A 20,091-nucleotide genomic window follows, 5' to 3' on the forward strand; every position below is an offset into this window, starting at 1 on the left:
TACCAACCGCTGTTCAAGGCGGTATGTACGCGATTGGAACAGGGTGGCAGCATAATCTCTGGATCGGTTCACCGCCCCTTTCGACATAGACATAGTGTCGGTCTATATGACTCTACGGTTGTCCATTTGTCGTCTTTTTTATCTTTTTATCGGACTTTAGATGATTGGCTGTATGCATCTTAGTTATTGCAGAGGCGGGTGTTACTCATAATGCTTTGATCTTGATGCTACTTTTTAGATAATAAAAGCGTCCTTTATCGAAAAATCCCGAGGCTTTTTTTCAAAAAAAGAAAAGAAAAACTGTTCATCCAGCCCAATCCACAGTCAAATTAACACACCTGAATTAGAGAGAGACAGCAGGGTACATGCGGCACACGAGGAGACACGCTCCACTCATCCATCACCTGGACCTGGCGCCGCCGGAGTGGTGGTACCCCGCCGGCCTCCACGCGGTGACGGCGTACAGCGGCTTCTTGTGCCAGCAGAGGAAGAAGCAGTGCCCCTCGGCGTCGTGCCTCACCTCGTACCCGCCCCACCCGCTCCTCTGCAGCAGCTTCCTCGCCTCCATGGCGCCGCTGTAGCTCAGTCCCACCCGCTCCATCCCCGCCGCCTCCATCCTCCCCGCCCACTGCCGCGCCCGCTCGTGCCGCTCCTTCCGCTCCCCGCCCTCGCACGCCACGATGCTCCTGATCTCCTCCCCCAGCACCGACCGCTCCACCCGCGCCCGCTCCGCCGCCGCGCTGCCCCGCTGCGCCGCCGCCGCGCGCTCCAGGCAGTCGAACAGCGATGCGTAGTAGTTGAGCGCCTCGTCGAACCTCTCGTGGAACGCCGCCCCGTTGTGGTTCGCCTCCTGCTCCGTCACCACCATGATCTTGGGAGACAGCGCCTTCACCGCCGACAGGAAGGACCCGATCTTGGGCCTCTGCTGCCCTACGGCGGGGAAGTGGCCGCCTATCGGGGACTGCGGCGACATGGAGGAGAACGCGGACGCGTCGGGGCTCAGCTGTAGCCGCGTGTTCAGTTCCCGCTCCAGGAGCTCCCCGAAGCTGCTCGGGCTGGACCGCGCGATGATCTGGAGCGGGGTGAGGCCGCCCTGCCGCCTGCCTCCGGTGTCGTCGGCCGCGAGGAGGCGGTGCAGCTGTAGCGCGACGCTCACCGCGAGCGCCTCGCCGGACCTGACGCGGAGGTTGTGCCGGAGCGCGTCGAAGTCCATGTCCTCGAGCCGCGCCTCCACAGCGTTGAACTGGAACGGGATGTCGAACGCCTCGGCCTCCCTGACGAGCACCGCGGACATGCCAGCCAGGAACTCCTTGCTCTCATGGACGGCGGTGATGCGGAGATTTGGCGTGCCGTCGCGCCGGCCGCGGAACGAGTGGAACAGCGCGATCCACTGCGCGGGGTTGGCGGCAGGGCCGGAGAGGTCGACGACGTGGACGAACCGCTCACCCTCCATGGCCTCGACGATGGCGTGGTTGGTGGTGAGGTACGCGAGCTTGAGGAACGGGAGCATGTCGAACATGTGGCGGCGCGCGGCCGGGACGAGGTGGGCGTCGTCGGAGCTCGAAGACGACAGGAGCGCCCGCGAGAGGCCCGGCAGGAGCTTGAGCAGCTTGCAGGCCAGCGCGTCGGCGAAGACGGCGGCGAGGCGCTGCAGCGTGTGAGGCGCGTCCAGCGACGCGAGCTGCATGATGTGCTCCAGGCAGAGGTTAGCGCGGTCGAACTCGCCGGCGGCCACCTCGGAGGCGCACTGGTACAGCAGGCTGATGAGGCGCACGCTGCACTGGTCCGAGCTCAGCTCCTGCACCGACGTCCCCGCGAAAGCGTACGGCATGGGAGAGTACAGCGTGGACGCAGGCGACGACGTCGCCGACGACATCACGTCCTCCTGCTGCTGCTGGCGCTGCGGCTGCGGCTGCGGCTGCTGCTGCTGGAACATGATGGATGCTATCCCACCCCAAGTGCGCGGTTCCACTCCCTGCAGAGAGTAATTAAGGTTATCGGGTGAGTCAAGCCATGGGCATTGTTCGACCCCGTTGTCTTGTTCGAAGCAACAAAAATGGCGAGGCCTCGAGTTCATACCTTCCGATGTGGTGAGCTTGTCTCTTGTATCACCTCGGGTCTCTCCAAGGCTGGACGCATCCGCGGCACGCGCAATGCCATCTTTGTCCGCATCTCGGTGGAGTAACTGAGAAGATTGAGATTATTCTCTTGGAATTCATCCCCGAGGTTTGGGTCGCAAGGTACAAGACAAGCTTGTGATCAAACCATTCTGTTTCAGGTTACGTCCCTGCAACCGCGCCCTACACAACCAAACAAAGTGCGTGACTGTTTTCGATAGCGTCTGTTGGCTTAAAATTTTGTCATAAATCTGCCGCTCCCTTTTTTTTTATACTCCTACATGATAAATAAGATGAAAGGTGTGCCTTTCTTTTGCAGGGTAGATGAAAGGTGTGTCATGGGTCATATTGTGAGGGTCTTTTCTTCTCAGCAACAAAATTGGGCATACAAGTGTAAACCCTTTGGAACAAATGAAAACCTTGATACGATTCCTATTAAATTCCTACGGAATCTTTCAATCCATTTTTCTTTTGAAGAAATTCAACACGAGGTTAGTCTATTTAGTCACATTAGCTAAATGGCAGTCGACTGAATTTCAAATTGAGGCAGTCGATTCTTAAGAAAAAAGCTTTCGCCCCGCTATATTGATATAGCAACCACCCAATACAATAAAGAGTCCAATGCTGAGGCAAACAACACAAGCATGCCCAAAAAAACAAAAGAGAAAGAAGAGAGAAAATAAAGTCAACAGCGTCGGATCGACGAAAACGATGATAACCCAAAACCGTTGTGCCTACCAGAGATGTGCCACCTCGCTCCAGGCACCTCGAACCTCCGCATACCAAGCAGCACCTTCAAGAAGGAACACGACGACGACGTTGCTGCCCGGACAGGTCCTAGGGTTTCCCCCGGTACACGGAGGGGTGTGGGGAAGGGGAAGACCCGACGCCCTTCAGGAAGGAACGATGGCGCCCAGGGGCGTCACCGCGTCGGTGCCGGCAAGCCGGCCCAGATTTCTCCCATCCGCCAAACACCCACACCCCGAACGGTCCGACGCGCTCCACCAGACAAGCCACCCACGAACGTGCGCCACCACGATCTTGCAATCATCACCGCAGCCTCACCATGGTCATCGAAGCGAGACCGACGAGGACGAGAGGGAGCAGCCGGGAACGAGGAATGGCAGCGAGAGCAGCCACGCCGGAGGAGACAACCTCCACCGCCATCGGCGGTCACCGACCGGAGCGGCAAGGGGGGCGTACCAGGCCCTCAAGGCCCGGCCGAGCCCAAAAGGGGCTCGTGAAGCACCCATCGCCGAGCTGCAGTAGACGTGTTGCCGTCTCCACCACCCCTCGCACGAGCCGCGCCACCACCGCCCCGCCGGAGCCGCCGCAGGCGAGACCGAGTCAGGCCCGCCCAGACCCAGATGGGGCCCAAAAGGGCCCAGATCTGGGCCGGGAGGACGCCGCCACCATCCACCACGCCAACTCGCCGCCAAGTGGCTGCTCCGCCGCCTCTAGGCCACCTGGAGCTGCGCCGCCAGGAGCAGCCGCCGCTGCCGGAACCACCGTCGACCGAGGAGCACCGTCGCAAGACGCCACCACCCGAGCCATGGCACCGCGCGGGGGGAAGGGACGGCCTCCGCCGCCGCCAACACCACGCGGGCAGGGCCCGGTGGCGCAGGCCGGCGGCGGCGGGAGGAGGGGAACGGGAGAGGGGCGCTGGGGGACGAGGAGATGGGCCCTCGGTCGCCCCGCTCGGGGAGGCGACGCGGGGGGCGGGCCGGGAGGGGAGGAGGGAGGCGTGGCACGGCCGGTGGCCGGAGGCGTGGGAGGGGAGGGGAGGGCGGCGGCGGCGGCGCGGGAGGAACCCTAGGAGCGGGTCCAGGCAGTCGATTCTTGAGAGTTCGCCGGAGGAAACGAAGAAGGAAGGGGCTCGCTGGAGGGCTACCCCATTATCTATCTTAGGATTACGGGTGGGGGCGGTGGTAGGACCTCACCGGAGGAAAAACTTGGGCGCGGGGAGGGGTGGAGGGGGGGGCTATGGCCGGGGGCGGCGGAAGACTGGCGATTCAGGCGAGGGCGAGGCAGCGAGGCGGTCGCGGGATCGCTGCCGGCTGCAGGGGCGAAAGCTGGTAGTTTGTCTGGCGGCCCGTGCGGTGGTCTGCTGGGGAAGAAGAAGGGTTAGGAGACGTAGAATCTTTATCCAATGGCCTGAAATGCTCGACTGATTCAAATGATAAAAATCAGGCAACTTGCATATAGCCATTCCCCTATTTAGTACAACTAGGTACTCATGTGTTGCCATAAAATCAAAAAAAAAATATCTCAGCTCATACACGAATCTCACAAACTTGTGGCAATGGCAATATCTAGGATGGCAGAGCACCGGTGATCACACATAGATCTCCCGATGGCACATCGAATTTGCTATAGTCGACCCTCACTATAGGCTGCGAGGGCGGATTTGATGCCCTACAATGTTGCAGGGGGTTACCGCTACTCCTGGTGCACAATTCTGAGGGAGATTTCAGACACACTTGAGCGGTAGGACTTTTACTCTTTAGGGCATCTGCAATACTGACCCTCAAACCACACGTAACGGTTCGGTTGGGACGTGTTTTGTCATCGAGCGCGGGTTTGTATCGGTCCACCGACCGGTCCATACACACTTTTTTCCGCAAACCAAGAACAAACTGAGGTTTGGGGGGGGGGCTTTGCAAGTGCTCGAACCACTATCATGCCTGCTTCTAACTACCCTGGCCCAACACCTAAAAACCCTCCCTCGCCCACGCGCTTTCCCGCCAGAAGCCAGTTGCCCATATTCATACTGCTCTAGAGCGGCCACTCCACATTGACGTCGGCTGAGAGTGGACATGACCTCTCATCGACACCGGCATTGAAGTGGCTCGTCGGCCAAGGGCACCGCCCGCGTCGTGTCCCCGGTGTCTATGCCTGTTCAATGCTGAAGAGACGTTTACTAGAGTTCAATGCCCATCCCTCCGTGTGCCGCCATTAAACAGGCTCGTCAGCTGAGAAACCAACTCCGGCGCCCGTGCATTGACGCACCCGGATGCTTATCCACTATTTAAAGGCGAACACTCATGTTGAATTGACCAAAATTGTATGTTATACTAGGAGATGATTTCGTCACAAGTCTAATAATCCGTAACACGAGAAGTTGTCATATGTCCTTAGACCATTGAGAGTATCGAGTCACTTAATACCGGACAATGCACTTTGGGGTTGTTCTAACATGAACCATAACACAGTGATCATAACAATAACTTATAGGTTCATCGGAAACGTATGCGGGACTAGATAGCTCGAGATCGGAATTTGCTCCTCCGGCGATGGCAAGATATTCTTAGGGTCCTCTCTGCCTGACGACATCAATCATCCCCTGGCCAAATAAAGTGTGACTTGCTCATGGGGATGCCGAAACACGAGAACGAGGAAAGAGAACAAAACCGATAACAAGGAGACCGACACAGTGATCATGTGTTTGATTTACGGGATGCTGATATATCTCACCTCGGCTTTTGTAAAGTATCGTGAAGCAAAAGGAATAGCATATGGTAGCTGTAGGTTCCTCGATAATCATTGGTGTGAGTATATGAGTCAATATGGATGCCCACAGTTATGCTATTTATCATTCAACGAAATGTGTTTCGGTCATGTCTCTATTTCACTGAACCTGCAAGTCAGGCGCTTAAGGGTTTATGATCTGTTGAGTACTATTGGAGTTAGGAGTTTGAGAGAATATCACCGAAAAAGTTTCGAAGATAACACAAATTGTTTTGTTAGAGAACTGGAAGTGTTTCAGATAAATCCAGAGAAAAACCGGATAGGTGGAAAAAGTTTCAAGAGGGTAAATAATTATGTAGAGGGGCTCCTGGATTTACAGGAGCCCCCTGCAATTGTTATAGGCATCTGGGCATCCCAAAATAGGCTAGGCCTAGTAGGGGGCAACCAAATGGGCTTTAAGGCCCATATAGGTGGCACCCCCCTTTATCCTTGGGCACCAGTCCAACTTGGTGCGTCTAGGGTTGGAGGGGTGGGGCCCACCCCTTGGCTACCGCCATAGGGAAGGGAGGCCCCTCCTCCAAGTCGTCCTCCCTTCCCTCCGCCTATATATACCCAAGGGGCACCCCTATTGAGACATAAGTTCTCCTACAATCTTTGGGAGCCCCTTCTCTCTCTAGATCTCCAGGAAAATTGTGAGACACCGCGAGGCTGCTCCTCCCTCCCCTAGTTCTCCGGTGACGCCTAGCTCTAGACGACGAAGCGCTACTGTACCATCAATCTCGTACGCGTGCAATCCATAGAGAGGTTGTATTTTCGATCTTCGTTCGAGGAAGCGTTCGTGGGACGGTTTGAGGGACTTGAAGAACGAGCTACACCAACTCTTCTTCCGTTGCAACTCGAAGTTAATAACGATCAGATCTAACCTTGTATGCATCTTCATGGTGACCTTGGGATCTTGATCCGTAGCCCGTTTTTGTTTATGTTTTCTACTACGTTTCCCAAATATTTGAGGGTCATCCGTTAGGGGTGGCTCAAAAGGAGAATATGGTGAGGTATATGTTGTGTTCGGGAGGCCTTGGCACTCGCACCCCTTTAATGGAGATTAACACTCTCAGAGAGTGTGAACTTCGGGATACATCCTCTTCTCCAACTTGTGGTTCATTCTTTCCACACCATTTACTTTGTGCCGTCCTTGCTTCTTAGCTTGTTGCTCTTGCTTACCTTATTGTTAGCTTGCTTGTCTCACCGTAGATTGCATAACTAAAAAACTTATTTTATCTGCTACCCAAAGTTTGTTAAGAGAATCTTAAAAACCCATAGTCTCCTATTCACCCCCCCTCCATTTGAGACCTCTTCGATACTTTATGGGGGGAAGGGGTGGTTGCTAAAGAAATGGAGGGTTTTTTATAGACACTTGGTTAGATAACATTTGTTGCAACCGAGTTGAAGATGAGCTCAATCAGCCAGTTAAGAGCTCATTGATGAAAAATTGGCGGGGGTTTGGGAAGAGATGTGATACCAACCACCACCACATAGCATGAAAATGTTTACCGGGTTTCCAGTAGCCTATTGGACAAAGAGGGCAACAAGTACAGTAAAAGAAGGGGGCAATAAATACTTGAATAAAGATAGACATAAGTTCTCACATTGGAAATGCATTTAAATAAGATTATATCCAAAATAGATAAGCACAATCATTGAAAATGTCATGTGTAATCAGTAAATTAGTTTTCTTTCGAACAAACCAGTAATTTTATGGCATGTGGAAACTCTGTATATGCTTTGACTGCCCTCTTATTCCATTTTTCTACCACTTCACAGCAGAAACAACGTCACTTTGAGATACTTGAGATTTCTCTGAATTTGCAAAAGATAGGATATTGCAATTTGGCTTTTATCTTTTGCCATTTGTTCTTTTGTACCCAACAATGCTGACTTTTGTTTCTCCAGACAAGAATGGACATGGGAGAAGATTACAAGGTCCTTTTGTTGTTACTGAAAATTGACTATAGGGGTATTTTAACCGGACATGCAATCTTTCGGGTGCAACTCGGCGACAGGCAAAGAGAAACGTATTCAGTACATCATCTATGATCATCGGTTGCATTCCGTAATAATCCTAATCATGCATTATTGATAGTTTTCAAGCACAAGCTAACGATGTGAGTATCTTCAGAAATAAATAGCTCGCTGGGGCTGTTATGTATATATAAGGAAAAAAACTATACTCCCTCAGTTTCAAAGTACTTGAAGTTTTAGATTTTTTATAAGTCAAACATCTTTAAGTTTGACCAAATATATTGAAACAATACCAACATCTACAACACCAAATTAGTTTCATTAGATTAACCAAATTAGTTTGAGAGAGACTGTGACACCATTAGATTAAGTCAAGAGATTATTTATATACATTGTCAAACTTAAAGAAGTTTGACTCAAGTATTTTGGAACATATTTGGTGCACACAACATATATTTAGTGCATCACCAGAATAAAAGTCTGATTAAGTGCTTTACAAATAGGAATATGAGCTCTGTGTTTTTTTAAATGAGCTCCATGTTTACATACTCTTCAAGTAAAAATATCAGATAAGGTATTAACAACATAGTATTTTCAGACATCCATGTTAGTTTATCAAACATCACGCGTCCAAATTGGAGAAACGCACAACTCTAAAATGGGTAGTTATTGAAACACACAACTCTATTAGTCTCTCCCATCAACATTCACCAGGTTGAAAGCCAAAATACATGGCCTGGAGATGATGCACAACCTTAAATGATCTTGTTGCTTTGTGCCCAAGAATCTGGACATTTCTCACACCAGCAACATCCGGCTTAAATGCTAAGCAAACTTCAGCAGTTGACTACGACTGTCCATGGAACACGTTCTCAATCTCCGGTGGCTACTTCAGGGTAGTCCCTGTAAACTTCATCTCCACCATTGGACGGTCGCTCTACTCCACCCAATTACCACTGGTAGGCCTGAAGCAAGTCAAGAGGGCCTGTTTGGTTTAGGAGACAATATCAGGTGAAAACCACATCTTCAGTGAAAGGTTGGAAACTTTACCACAGGCTGTTGGATCTTGTATGTATGGACTAGATCCATCCATAACTGCTACATGCATTTTTGCAGAAAAACGCCCACCCCAGCAATGTTGTTCTGCACATGACCCCTGACGCATACAAGTATTACAGCTAGCACCCCGTCACGTGTGGGGCTTCGGCACATGTCCCCACCTATTTGTGTTGATTGCGTGAAACTGAACGAAGACAAAAATTGAACGATGGGTACTACCCAGTTCCCTTGTAAATTTAAGTAGAATAAACAGTAAAATACATTAGCTAAAATCATTGCCCAGATAAATGACGAAACCACAACCAAAACCATTGCCTAGTTGAAGAACTCATGCACCTCACATAGCACATTTCCAGCAATTGAAACAATTTCCTAGAATATATTTAAGTAAAGCAAAACTCATGCATCTGATTCAGTCACTTAAATAATTCCCACACTCCAATACATGGTTACAAAATAGATGCATCATTAACAGTGATGGCAAATCTACACCTTTATACATCAGTCATTGAACACATAGCTCCCGTACACTAGCTAACAACTTGCAGATGCCCGGCCCCAACAGATAATACCTCCAGTACACTAGCTAACAACTTGAAGAAGTTCGGCGCCAATAGCTAATAGCTCCCTTACACTAGCCAAGAACATAATAATGTAATACTATTAGTCCTAAAAACTTGTAGAGGTCGGTAGGGCCACCAAGCAATCTGAAACAAAAAAATTAATTGGTCAAGCAGTAGGAAAAATTGCAAGAATTTATACCTAATTTTTGAAATTTTTAATCCTAATATATGAACATAGATACATCAGTGCATGTGTATTTATTAGGAAGCAAAATTTTAGAAATATTCTCAAACTAAGTCCAGAGGAATGTACCGCCATCATGTTTGCTGCACTTCCTTGTTCTTGTTCTTGTCTTCCTGTCTTCGCTTTCCAGCCTTATCCTTATATCCCTTTAGTCCTTTTATTCTACCTCATGATGTGCATAAGCTGCATAGAAATCCTTGGCTGCGTTCAAATCTGTAAAAGTCATCCCTATGGCCGGCCTGATGTCATCATCACACTCCGGAGTACAAGATGAGCCATGAAATGTGGATGAAAAGCACAACGGTTTAACATGCTGGAATACAAGAAATTATAAGCATGCACATATTAGTTAGACAAGTACTTACACAGAAAGGTGTGCTATACAATTTTTGTTGTGTGGCAAATACAATTTCCGGGCTTGGTCTAGTGTGGATGGCTTATTCTGCATCAGACTGGGAGTTGCAAATAGCCAAAGGTGGTGCCTTGCTCACTTCACTGTGGCATTCCATAATTACTCCACAAAGAGAAGAAATACAGTTTGTAAGTCGAAAGCACACTCTCATAGGATCCAGCCAATATGTGCCTTCCAGAATAACATAGAATAGAATAAACTGCTAGAAAGAACATTCAAGTGTTAGAAGTACCTAATCTCAGCTCACTTCACCGATCAATTGCAATATAAATTAAAACTGACAGCTAAAATCATTTCTACAATTTTTCTATGCTCAACCAGTTTCAACTCCTTTCTTATGCCCATCATACTACACACAAGTCTACAAGAAGTAAGGCTGAAGTTTTAGAACCTGTAGTATTCTCAAAACCGTGGGGTTTTTTTTGTGTGTCTAGAAAAGAGGTCCCGGCCCATTTTTTCTAAACCAAATGAGACGAAATTGTTTATGTCCCTATCCATGACCAGATAAGAATAGATGTGATCTCTACCTTTGATTTCTCCTCATTCTGTTATATGGTAAATTAGTTGTAATATATCTCTTGCTTATTAGCCATTTTGGGTTGCTTAAGTTGTGCTCTCGGATCCATTTTCTTCCAGCTGTCGTCACAATTACTTTTGATCTAGTTGATTGGTGAACCTTGATCAATCATGTACCTCCAGGTTAGATTAATTAAGCAATTTCATGCCAGTTGTGCCGGTCAAAACCATGGTAAAACAACATCCAAACACCTCGATATTTTTGGTAAAACTGAGGAAAACTACAATTTCAAGAACATTTAGTATTTCTTGCCTAGGCATTGGAATACTGCGGTTTTGGATTACCACAGTTTTGTAAAAATTGTGCTGCCAAACTAAGCCTGATAGTTTCCTTCATTTAACAACTATACAGTAACAAATATGCCTAGAACCACCAATATGGTAAACAATATTGTCAAATTAGCATGATGGGGTCTCCATGTTGCTGCATTAATATAAAACTTACTTACACAATGCATTAGTCTTTACCAACTTCTTGAAGACCAAAATCTGGACAGTAGAGTTAGGGGCAATCAGCAGTTCCAGCCAAGATACTACTACCTCATTCCCTCCCCTGCTCTATTTGCTTTGCTTTGCATACCTATCCCAACTAGAAGTGCTAATCTTGGAGGAGACAACCAGAACCCACGACCTTGTCATCTCTTTTGCTTTGCAAACCTAGCCCAACCGACAGATAAAAACACTAGTTGAGCTACGATAAGAAGAACGTGGCAAAACATAACACAGAAGATGAACAATGTAATAGAAAGGTCCATACCTTCAGACCTAGATCCAGTACCAATCCAATGGGGAATGCCTAGAGGACAATTGGCTCGCTGGGCCAGCTGCCGGAGAGGAGAGAAGTCTGAGGAAGAATTAGTCGCGTCAGTCGCCGGCCCTGCATGGAACGAGGGCGTTGTGCTGGGTTGGCGCGGTGGGCCAGCCGCCGGAGAGGAGAGAGGGAATTAGCTGCGGCCGCCGGCCGCCGGTGTCATCTCCTAACCCTAGTTGTTGATGGGGAAAAATTGAATCAGGGTAGCTCCAAGGGGAAAGGCACGTGATGGCTCATCTTCCATCAGGGATGTTGTACCGAGGTATAGGAAGATTACGGGGGTTCTTTTGAGATTCCTCCATCTTTTCATCTCACAACGTACACTCCTTATCCAACGGCATGGGATCAAGTTTCCATGCTTCCACTGAATATATGGTTTCCATCAGATATGTACTCTTTGGTTTAGATCGCCGAGCCGCCCTGCGGTAGCTATGTGTTTGGATGGACGCCGATTCTTTGGCATGCCCAGGCTAGCTCCCTCCTTGTTCAATTCCACGCCAACTATTTGGCGAGAAGCTAGCGGCCGATTGCTCCCCCAAATTTTTGGCACGCCCGTGATTGGCAGGGCTGGCTACAGCGGAATCCAAACGGATTACCACTAGTCTCACCCGTAAACCCCTTGGCTCACACTGTTGTTGCCATTGCCTGCTAAAAGCATCGAACACCCGGGCTAAAAGGATGTCATCAGTTCCAGAATCAACAATGATCATCCGCCTTGCGTATTCATATGGAACGGAGCCGGTTCCCATCTTGTTAAAATAATTCAAGGTACATGATCAATCCACCAAGAAACAAGCAATCCCCGGGCTAACAAGGTTCAACGATCATATGCTAATCCCCGGGGCATGCCTACTAACGCTCCTCCCATGACACTGCAATGTCGCACACCGATCACTTAGGCGCTGTGTGCATGTGCTATTATGTTAGCATAGGTTACGCCGTTTGAGCCTCACATTATATAGGAGACCATGAATACAATTGTCCGATCAGGACATGACACAATACCCTGCCTACACAAAATACTACTCCAATTTCAGCTGTAACCTACCTTGTACACAATATTTGACACAACTCCAACAAACTCCATCTTGACGAATATTCTTTGCCACCTTGAATTCATCCATGAGTCAAACTTCCATATATATTGGACTCGAGATTATACCATGAGTGCCACAGCTACTCTGAGGCTCCACGTGACTCCACCAACAACTGTAGTCCCTTATTTTCTTCTTCACACTCGACACCAGGGGCTCCGGCCTCCATCCTCAGATACGAGACAACATTGTTGTCAAGGATGGGAGCCCTGGAAGCTATGTGAAGAGATTATCCAGTGGCAAAAGATCCATAGTTTGCCATCAGAATTGGTGTTCAACACTGGCTTCATCGTCGGATGAACATACCCTTCAGCAAAAGCAAGGTTAGTGATGTTTTGGAAGTTCAATTTTGTAAACCTTCAGCCGGTGAAACCTGTTAATGCGCCTCCTTTGTCACAGACTTCACAGAGGGGCTAACATAGCTTATTACAATTAACTTTATTGCCCTAGCAAGTTCGCATCGTCTCCTAAAATTTATGTTTTTCTAGTTCCAGACATGTTGCAGTGAACCTTAGCTGAGATTTTGTATAATTTTAATGATTTTTGCCAGTCCTAAAGAATTCTTTGTCCATACAACGACTCCTCTAATTTATTTAGCACATCAACTACAGGATATAGGGTTTTACATTTTTTTGGGTTATTTCAAGAATAACCCTGTCGATGAAGATGATCAAAGAAGATTCAAATCCCTATCAGTAAAGTGAGCTACCTAAGTTGCAAGTTCAAAAATGATCCCTTTACATTACACATAACATTTGCACACGAGTTCTACCAAATATCCAGCTTCACAACATGGAGCGAAGATTTCGCAATATATGAACGGCCAACAGCCAGTAAAAAAGAGAGCATCAAAGCACAAACATAGGCAATGTTTTGTTGGATTTCGGGTTCCGGCAGACCCTTGAGGTTCGAACACTGGGGTGCGCGCAGAGATTTCGCCTCCTACCTACCTGCACCCCTCCGCCATGCTAGGATCTAAACTAAGGAAAGAACAACACAAGAGCCACATGGTTTATACTGGTTCGGGCCACCGTTGTGGTGTAATACCCTACTCCAGTGTGTGGTGTGGTGGATTGCCTCTTGGGCTGATGATGATGAACAATACAGGGAAGAACAGCCTCGCGAGGGTCTGTTCTTGGCTGAGGCGATGAACTGCTGGGAGGAGTTCAGCCACCTCTCTCTCTCTCTTTCTCTCTCTCTGCTCTCCTCCGACCGACCCCCTTGCTGTGTGGGTGGCTGGTCCTATTTATAGAGGCCCTTGTCCTCTTTCCAAGTATTGAGCGGGAAGGGAGCCAACAATGGCGGGCTAATTTGAAGGGGGACAACAAGTATCAGCTATCCTAACAAAAGTAGTCTTCGCCTGCGCAAAGCTCTGGTGATGACGCCGTCTTGGGCTCCACGGTGACCTCCGTCTCGTAGTCCTCCTGGTCTTGGTCTCGTTGCACCGAAATGGCAACCTTTGCCTGATGCCTCGGTACTCCGCGGCTGCACTTGCCCCCTTTGCACCAAAGAGGAAAGGAGGACGCTGCGCAGGCTGGCACCCGCCTGGCGCCCTGAGTTGTCATGGCTTGCGTCATGGGCACCTCGTGAGGTACCCCGCCTTGATCTCTCCGCCTCCTCGTGAGCTAGCCTGACGAGGCCGTGCCTGAGGAAGCTTCGCGCCGTCCGCCCTGCGAGGATTGGCCCCTCGCGAGGGTCATGTGTTTGTGTTGGTGAAGATGGGCCGTGCTGGGCCTCCCTTTGAGCCACGCCGCAGGCCGCAGGCAGGCAAGTCTGGGGACCCCCGTTCCCAGAACGCCGACAATAGCCCTCGGGCCCAAGGCGCACCCGGACTTGGCCGTGCAGGGAGGCGGAAGGGCAAGAGCGAAGCGCCGCGGGCCCTAACAGCCTGCGGCATTGGGCGCCGCGTGGCGGTTGATTGGACGTGGGCGTCTCCACTTCCCCATGGTGCCTCGGCAACTGCACTAACTGGACAAGTCCCTGCATGCAAAACGGGTCATGATTACCTGCGATCGTGGAGGTCGGCGGTTGGCCTCCGCCGGCTATAAGTACGGGACGGCGTGCGCCCTTCCGGTTCATCTTCCCTTGCTTCTCCTTCTTCTTCATGGCCCCGTCGAGGAGGTTCTCAGCCGCGGAGAAGGGGAAGGCTTGCCAGGAAGAGCATGCCTCTCCCCTGCCCAAGCGCGGCCGAGGGCGCCCCCGCAAACATCCTGTCGCCACCACGGCAGCTCCCCGCGGCCGCGGAGACGCTTTCCAGCGCGGTGGCGGACGGATTGCTGCGGCCGGGGGGTGCGCTCCGGCTGCGCGTCCCCCTATGCCGCGCTTTCGCGCTGCAGAGGTGCTGCTGGAGTTCATCATGTGGTCGGCGGAGCCGACTAGCACCCGGCTCCCACTTCCTTGCTTCCTCCTCAGCGAGCTCCCGGCCGGCGCCCCGGGCGGCCTCTGGCTTCAGGCTGACGGCTGCTGCAGCCGGGCCTCATGGGTTTCACTGGAGGTCTCCGCAGTCGGGAGCCTGGCCCTGGCCCACGGTTGGCAGACGTTTGCCCGCGCGCGTGGCCTGGCCGTCGGTGCACCCTACACTTCAGGTTCGACGGTGATGCCACCCTCTACGTGAGGGTGTTTGGGGAAGATGGTCGCCGCGCAGGGTGTTGCCCCGAGGGCGACGACCGCGGCTGGGAACCCGGCTTCGGCGATGATGGAGAGGACGACGCTCGCGGGGCTGGCGGCGCTCAGGGTTCCTCAAGCTTCTCCGGTTCTTCTTCAGGCGGCAACTCTCCTAGTGGTGGCCGCAGCCAGCCCCCATGCCGTCGTATCTGCTTGGGGGGTGGTGGCGCGTCCGCCCACCATCGCGCCCTGGTGAAGCGCGAGAGGGAGTCCGCCTGAGCTCCGGAGGCAGCTCGGGCTTCCCTGCGGGCCGGTGCGAGGCGAGCCGCACCAGATTTGTTTTTTCCTCTTCCCTTTTCCTGCATAAAGAAGGACAGTAGTGTGGTGCCCCGCGGGGACGTGTATGGGTTATTGATGTTAATTATCATTTTGCTTTCTTCATCGTACCTTCCGACTATGTGCCCGCGCATGGATGGTTCCCGGCCCCAGCCGTGGGGGCGACCGACCCAGGCCCTGTGTTTGTGTCGCGGTGCCCGAGGGGCACGGACTGGAGGGGTGCTCCTACAAGGGGCCCAGGTCGCGAACCCTTTGAGTGACTAGGATAGGAACACTCGCGAGGGCGCTCGGCTCTCCCCCTCGCGAGGCCTTGCACAAGAGAAATCGAGGCAGGAGCGTCAAAAGCCGAAGAACCGCGAGCCAAAGACGGCAACAACTTCAATAAAACTTCAAATGAAGAAGAACAAGCCAACTACGGAAAGCAAATGAAAAGCCACGTCCGGCACCTAGTCTAGTGTGCGACGTCTTCTCACCAGCGCGGAGCTAAGTGCTGCCACTAGGCGTGGGAGGGAGCCCCAGGGCCTGAGGCCGACGCTCCTGAGACTCCGGGGCGTGTACAACCCCAACTCATTATTACGTGAGAGTGTCACGGGCGGCGAGCTTCACAGGCGTTCGCCTTGCTTCACAGGCTCCGGGCCTTTTCCGAAACGCGATAGCTTCACAGGCATTCGCCTTGCTTCACAGGCTCCGGGCCTTTTCCAAAGCGCGATAGCTTCACAGGCATTCGCCTTGCTTCATAGGCTCCGGGCCTTTTCCAAAGCGCGATAGCTTCACAGGCATTCGCCTTGCTTCACAGGCTCCAGGCCTTTTCCAAAGCGCGATAGCTTCACAGGCATTCGCCTTGCTTCACAGGCTCCAGGCCTTTTCCAAAACGCGGTAGCTTCACAGGCATTCGCCTTGCTTCACAGGCTCCGGGCCTTTTCCAAAACGCGATAGCTTCACAGGCATTTGCCTTGCTTCACAGGCTCCGGGCCTTTTCCAAAACGCGATAGCTTCACAGGCATTCGCCTTGCTTCACAGGCTCCGGGCCTTTTCCAAAACGCGATAGCTTCACAGGCATTCGCCTTGCTTCACAGGCTCTGGGCCTTCTTAGGGGTAGAACCTCCGGAGGTGCTAGATGTTCCATGCGTTCTGGACCGGCTCTCCCTCCTGAGTCTCCAAGCGCGCTGAGCCGAGCCTGGAAACATGGACAACCTTGAACGGGCCCTCCCACATGGGAGAGAGCTTGTGCAGCCCCTCCCTGGAGAGGACCCGCCTGAGCACGAGGCCTCCTACCTCGAGTGTCCTGGGGCGGATGTTGCGGCAGTGATATCGCCGCAGCGCTTGTTGGTACCTCGCCGCTCGTAGCGCGGCTTCTCGGCGATGTTCCTCCCCCAGCACGAGGTCCATCCCCCGCATGGCGTCCTGTTGCGCCTCGTTGAACGCCAGGACCCGCGCGGACTGACGTCTGACCTCGTGAGGGAGGACCGCTTCGGCTCCGTAGACCAGGAAGAACGGGGTCTCCCCAGTCGGCTTGGTCGCGGTTGTGTGGATGGACCACAACACGGACTGAAGCTCGTCGTACCAAACTCTGCCGCAGGCCTCCAGCTTCTTCTTGAACGTCCTGGTCTTGAGGCCCCTCAGGACCTCCGCATTGGCTCGCTCGGCCTGGCCGTTGCTTCGGGGGTGCGCCACCGAAGCGTAGCATATCTGCGTTCCAAGGTTAGCACAATATGTTTTGAAGAGGTTACTGGTGAACTGCGAACCGTTGTCCGTGATGATGCGATTTGGCACCCCGAACCGACTCACGATGCCCTTGATGAACTTGACCGCGGAACCCGCGGGAATGGTGGGGACAGCCTCCACTTCAGCCCACTTGGTGAACTTGTCTACAGCAACGTAAAGGTAGCGGTAGCCCCCTGGCGCCCGAGGAAACGGACCCAAGATGTCGAGCCCCCAGACTGCGAATGGCCACGAAAGGGGGATAGTCTGCAAGCCCCCTGCCATCTGATGGATCTGCTTGGCGTGGAACTGGCAGGCCTCACAAGCTTTCACTAGTTCAACGGCGTCATTGAGCGCGGTGGGCCAATAAAACCCACTGCGGAACGCCTTGCCGATGAGGGTCCGTGACAATGAATGATGTCCTCAGTCCCCGCCGTGTATATCCTCCAGTAGTTCCTTCCCTTGCTCCTTGGAGATGCAGCGCAGGGATACATCGTTTGGTCGCTTCCGGTAGAGCTCTTCATCTCTGATGCAGTATGCCGTGGCCTGGCGTGCCACTCGCTCTGCTTCCTCCTCCTTCTCCGGTAGGGTCCCTTGCGTCAAGTAGCTCCGGAGCTCTGTGATCCAGCATCCCTCCTGAGGTTCCATCATCAGGAGCAGGCGTGTTCCTGAGGCCGGGCCACAGGCCGGAGCTCCGGAGGCAGGTGGTTGGGGGATCTCCTCCCGGGGCTGAGCCGTGTTTGATAGTGACGGCAAGGCTGAAGGATTGAAGAGCCATTCCTCGAAAACGCCGGGCTCCTGAGGTAACCGCCTGGACGCGCGTTTGGCGATGTCATCGGCCTCTTGATTGGTGCCACGGGGCACATGCTGCAACTCCAACCCCCAGAACTGCTTCTCCATCCTGCGGACCTCTGCAAGGTAGGCCTCCATGTGCTCATCCTTTGGCCCGTACACCTTGTTGGAGAAATTGACAAGGAGCTGCGAATCGCCCTTGATGGTGAGGTGTTTCACCCCCAGGGCAGCTGCGGCCTTCAAGCCCGCTATTAAACCTTCATACTCCGCTATGTTGTTGGAAACCTTTTCGCCTTGCTGGAAACAAAGCTGCATGGCGTAATAGAGTTTGTCCTGGGTGGGCGATATAAGCACCGCCCCAGCCCCTGCACCGTGTCTGGAGAACGCCCCATCGAAGTACATGACCCAGCCTTCTGGCGCCTCGCTTCCCGGGAACAGGGACCGATCCTCGTCGGCCTTGAGCCCTGGCGCCTCCGTCCATTCTGCCACAAAATCCGCTAACGCTGCTCCCTTGATGACTCTGGTCGTGCTGAATTTGAGCTGAAATGCTTGCAGCTCTATGTTCCACTCAGCGACTCTCCCAGCTGAATTGGGGCTCCTGAGCACGCTCTCTCAGGGGGTATGACGAGATAACCTTGATGGGGTGACCCTGAAAATAGTGTCGCAGCTTGCGCGAGGCCACCAGTAGCGCGAGGAGGAGTTTTTGGGGCATAGTGTACCGCGCCCTTGCATCCCGCAACACCGTGCTGACGAAGTACACTGGGTGCTCAACGAGGTGGAGTGCGTCAGTGCTGGCGGCTCCCTTTGGAGACCATGGCGCCTCTCGAGACAATGAGGCCTCCTGAGACTGGCCATCTGGGAGAGGGGCCTCTTCTGCCTCTGGTGCGCCCCTTTGCGGCGGCTGGTCCTCATCAGCCTCCGTGGCAGCTTCTGTGGGCCTTCCTCGTACCAGTTCTGCCTTGACCCGGGCTACTGCCGCGGTTTTGATTCGAGGCTCCTCTCTGACTGCCACCAGGGCTGCGCTGGCGGAGTAGGGAGTGGCGGCGAGGTAAAGCACCAGGGGCTCTTGAGGGCGCGGAGCCACCATGAACGGTGGGCTGGTTGAAGGAAATATGCCCTAGAGGCAATAATAAAGTTATTATTTATTTCCTTATATCATGATAAATGTTTATTATTCAAGCTAGAATTGTATTAACCGGAAACATAATACATGTGTGAATACATAGACAAACAGAGTGTCACTAGTATGCCTCTAATTGACTAGCTCGTTAATCAAAGATGGTTATGTTTCCTAACCATGGACAAAGAGTTGTCATTTGATTAACGGGATCACATCATTAGTTGAATGATCTGATTGACATGACCCATTCCATTAGCTTAGCACCCGATCGTTTAGTATGTTGCTATTGCTTTCTTCATGACTTATACATGTTCCTATAACTATGAGATTATGCAACTCCCGTTTACCGGAGGAACACTTTGGGTGCTACCAAACGTCACAACGTAACTGGGTGATTATAAAGGAGCATTACAGGTGTCTCCAAAGGTAGATGTTGGGTTGGCGTATTTCGAGATTAGGATTTTTCACTCCGATTGTCATAGAGGTATCTCTGGGCCCTCTCGGTAATGCACATCACATAAGCCTTGCAAGCATTGTAACTAAGATGTTAGTTGTGAGATGATGTATTACGGAACGAGTAAAGAGACTTGCCGGTAATGAGATTGAACTAGGTATTGGATACCGACGATCGAATCTCGGGCAAGTAACATACCGATGACAAAGGGAACAACTTATGTTGTTATGCGGTCTGACCGATAAAGATCTTCGTAGAATATGTAGGAGACAATATGGGCATCCAGGTCCCGCTATTGGTTATTGACCGGAGACGTGTCTCGGTCATGTCTACATTGTTCTCGAACCATAGGGTCCGCACGCTTAACGTTACGATGACAGTTATTATGAGTTTATGCATTTTGATGTACCGAAGGTTGTTCGGAGTCCCGGATGTGATTACGGACATGACGAGGAGTCTCGAAATGGTCGAGACATAAAGATTGATATATTGGAAGCCTATATTTGGATATCAAAAGTGTTCCGGGTGAAATCGGGATTTTACCGGAGTACCGGGAGGTTACCGGAACCCCCCGGGAGCTAAATGGGCCTTAGTGGGCTTTAGTGGAAAGGAGAAGGGGGCAGCCCAAGGTGGGCTGCGCACCTCCCCCCTCCCGTAGTCCTATTAGGACTAGGAGAGGTGGCCGGCCCCCCTCTCTCTCTTTTCCCCTCGGGGAATCCTA

At 51.9% G+C, this 20,091-nt stretch overlaps 1 protein-coding gene across 1 annotated transcript; it reads right to left on the reverse strand.

Annotated features, from left to right (window-relative positions):
• Positions 1–259: 259 nt before the first annotated feature.
• Positions 260–2,431, reverse strand: LOC119297677 (scarecrow-like protein 3). The gene has a single exon (XM_037575373.1). It carries the CDS (start codon positions 2,075–2,077, stop codon positions 401–403), a length of 1,677 nt encoding a protein of 558 aa, XP_037431270.1. The 5' UTR covers positions 2,078–2,431; the 3' UTR covers positions 260–400.
• Positions 2,432–20,091: the final 17,660 nt, after the last annotated feature.

The sequence above is a fragment of the Triticum dicoccoides genome, chromosome 5A (assembly GCF_002162155.2).
Source record: "Triticum dicoccoides isolate Atlit2015 ecotype Zavitan chromosome 5A, WEW_v2.0, whole genome shotgun sequence".
Taxonomy (NCBI): Eukaryota; Viridiplantae; Streptophyta; class Magnoliopsida; order Poales; family Poaceae; genus Triticum; species Triticum dicoccoides.

Bases quoted from the DNA above. Each gene is read 5' to 3' on its own strand.
- LOC119297677 (XM_037575373.1), bottom strand. From the start codon at position 2,077: ATGAACTCGAGGCCTCGCCATTTTTGTTGCTTCGAACAAGACAACGGG.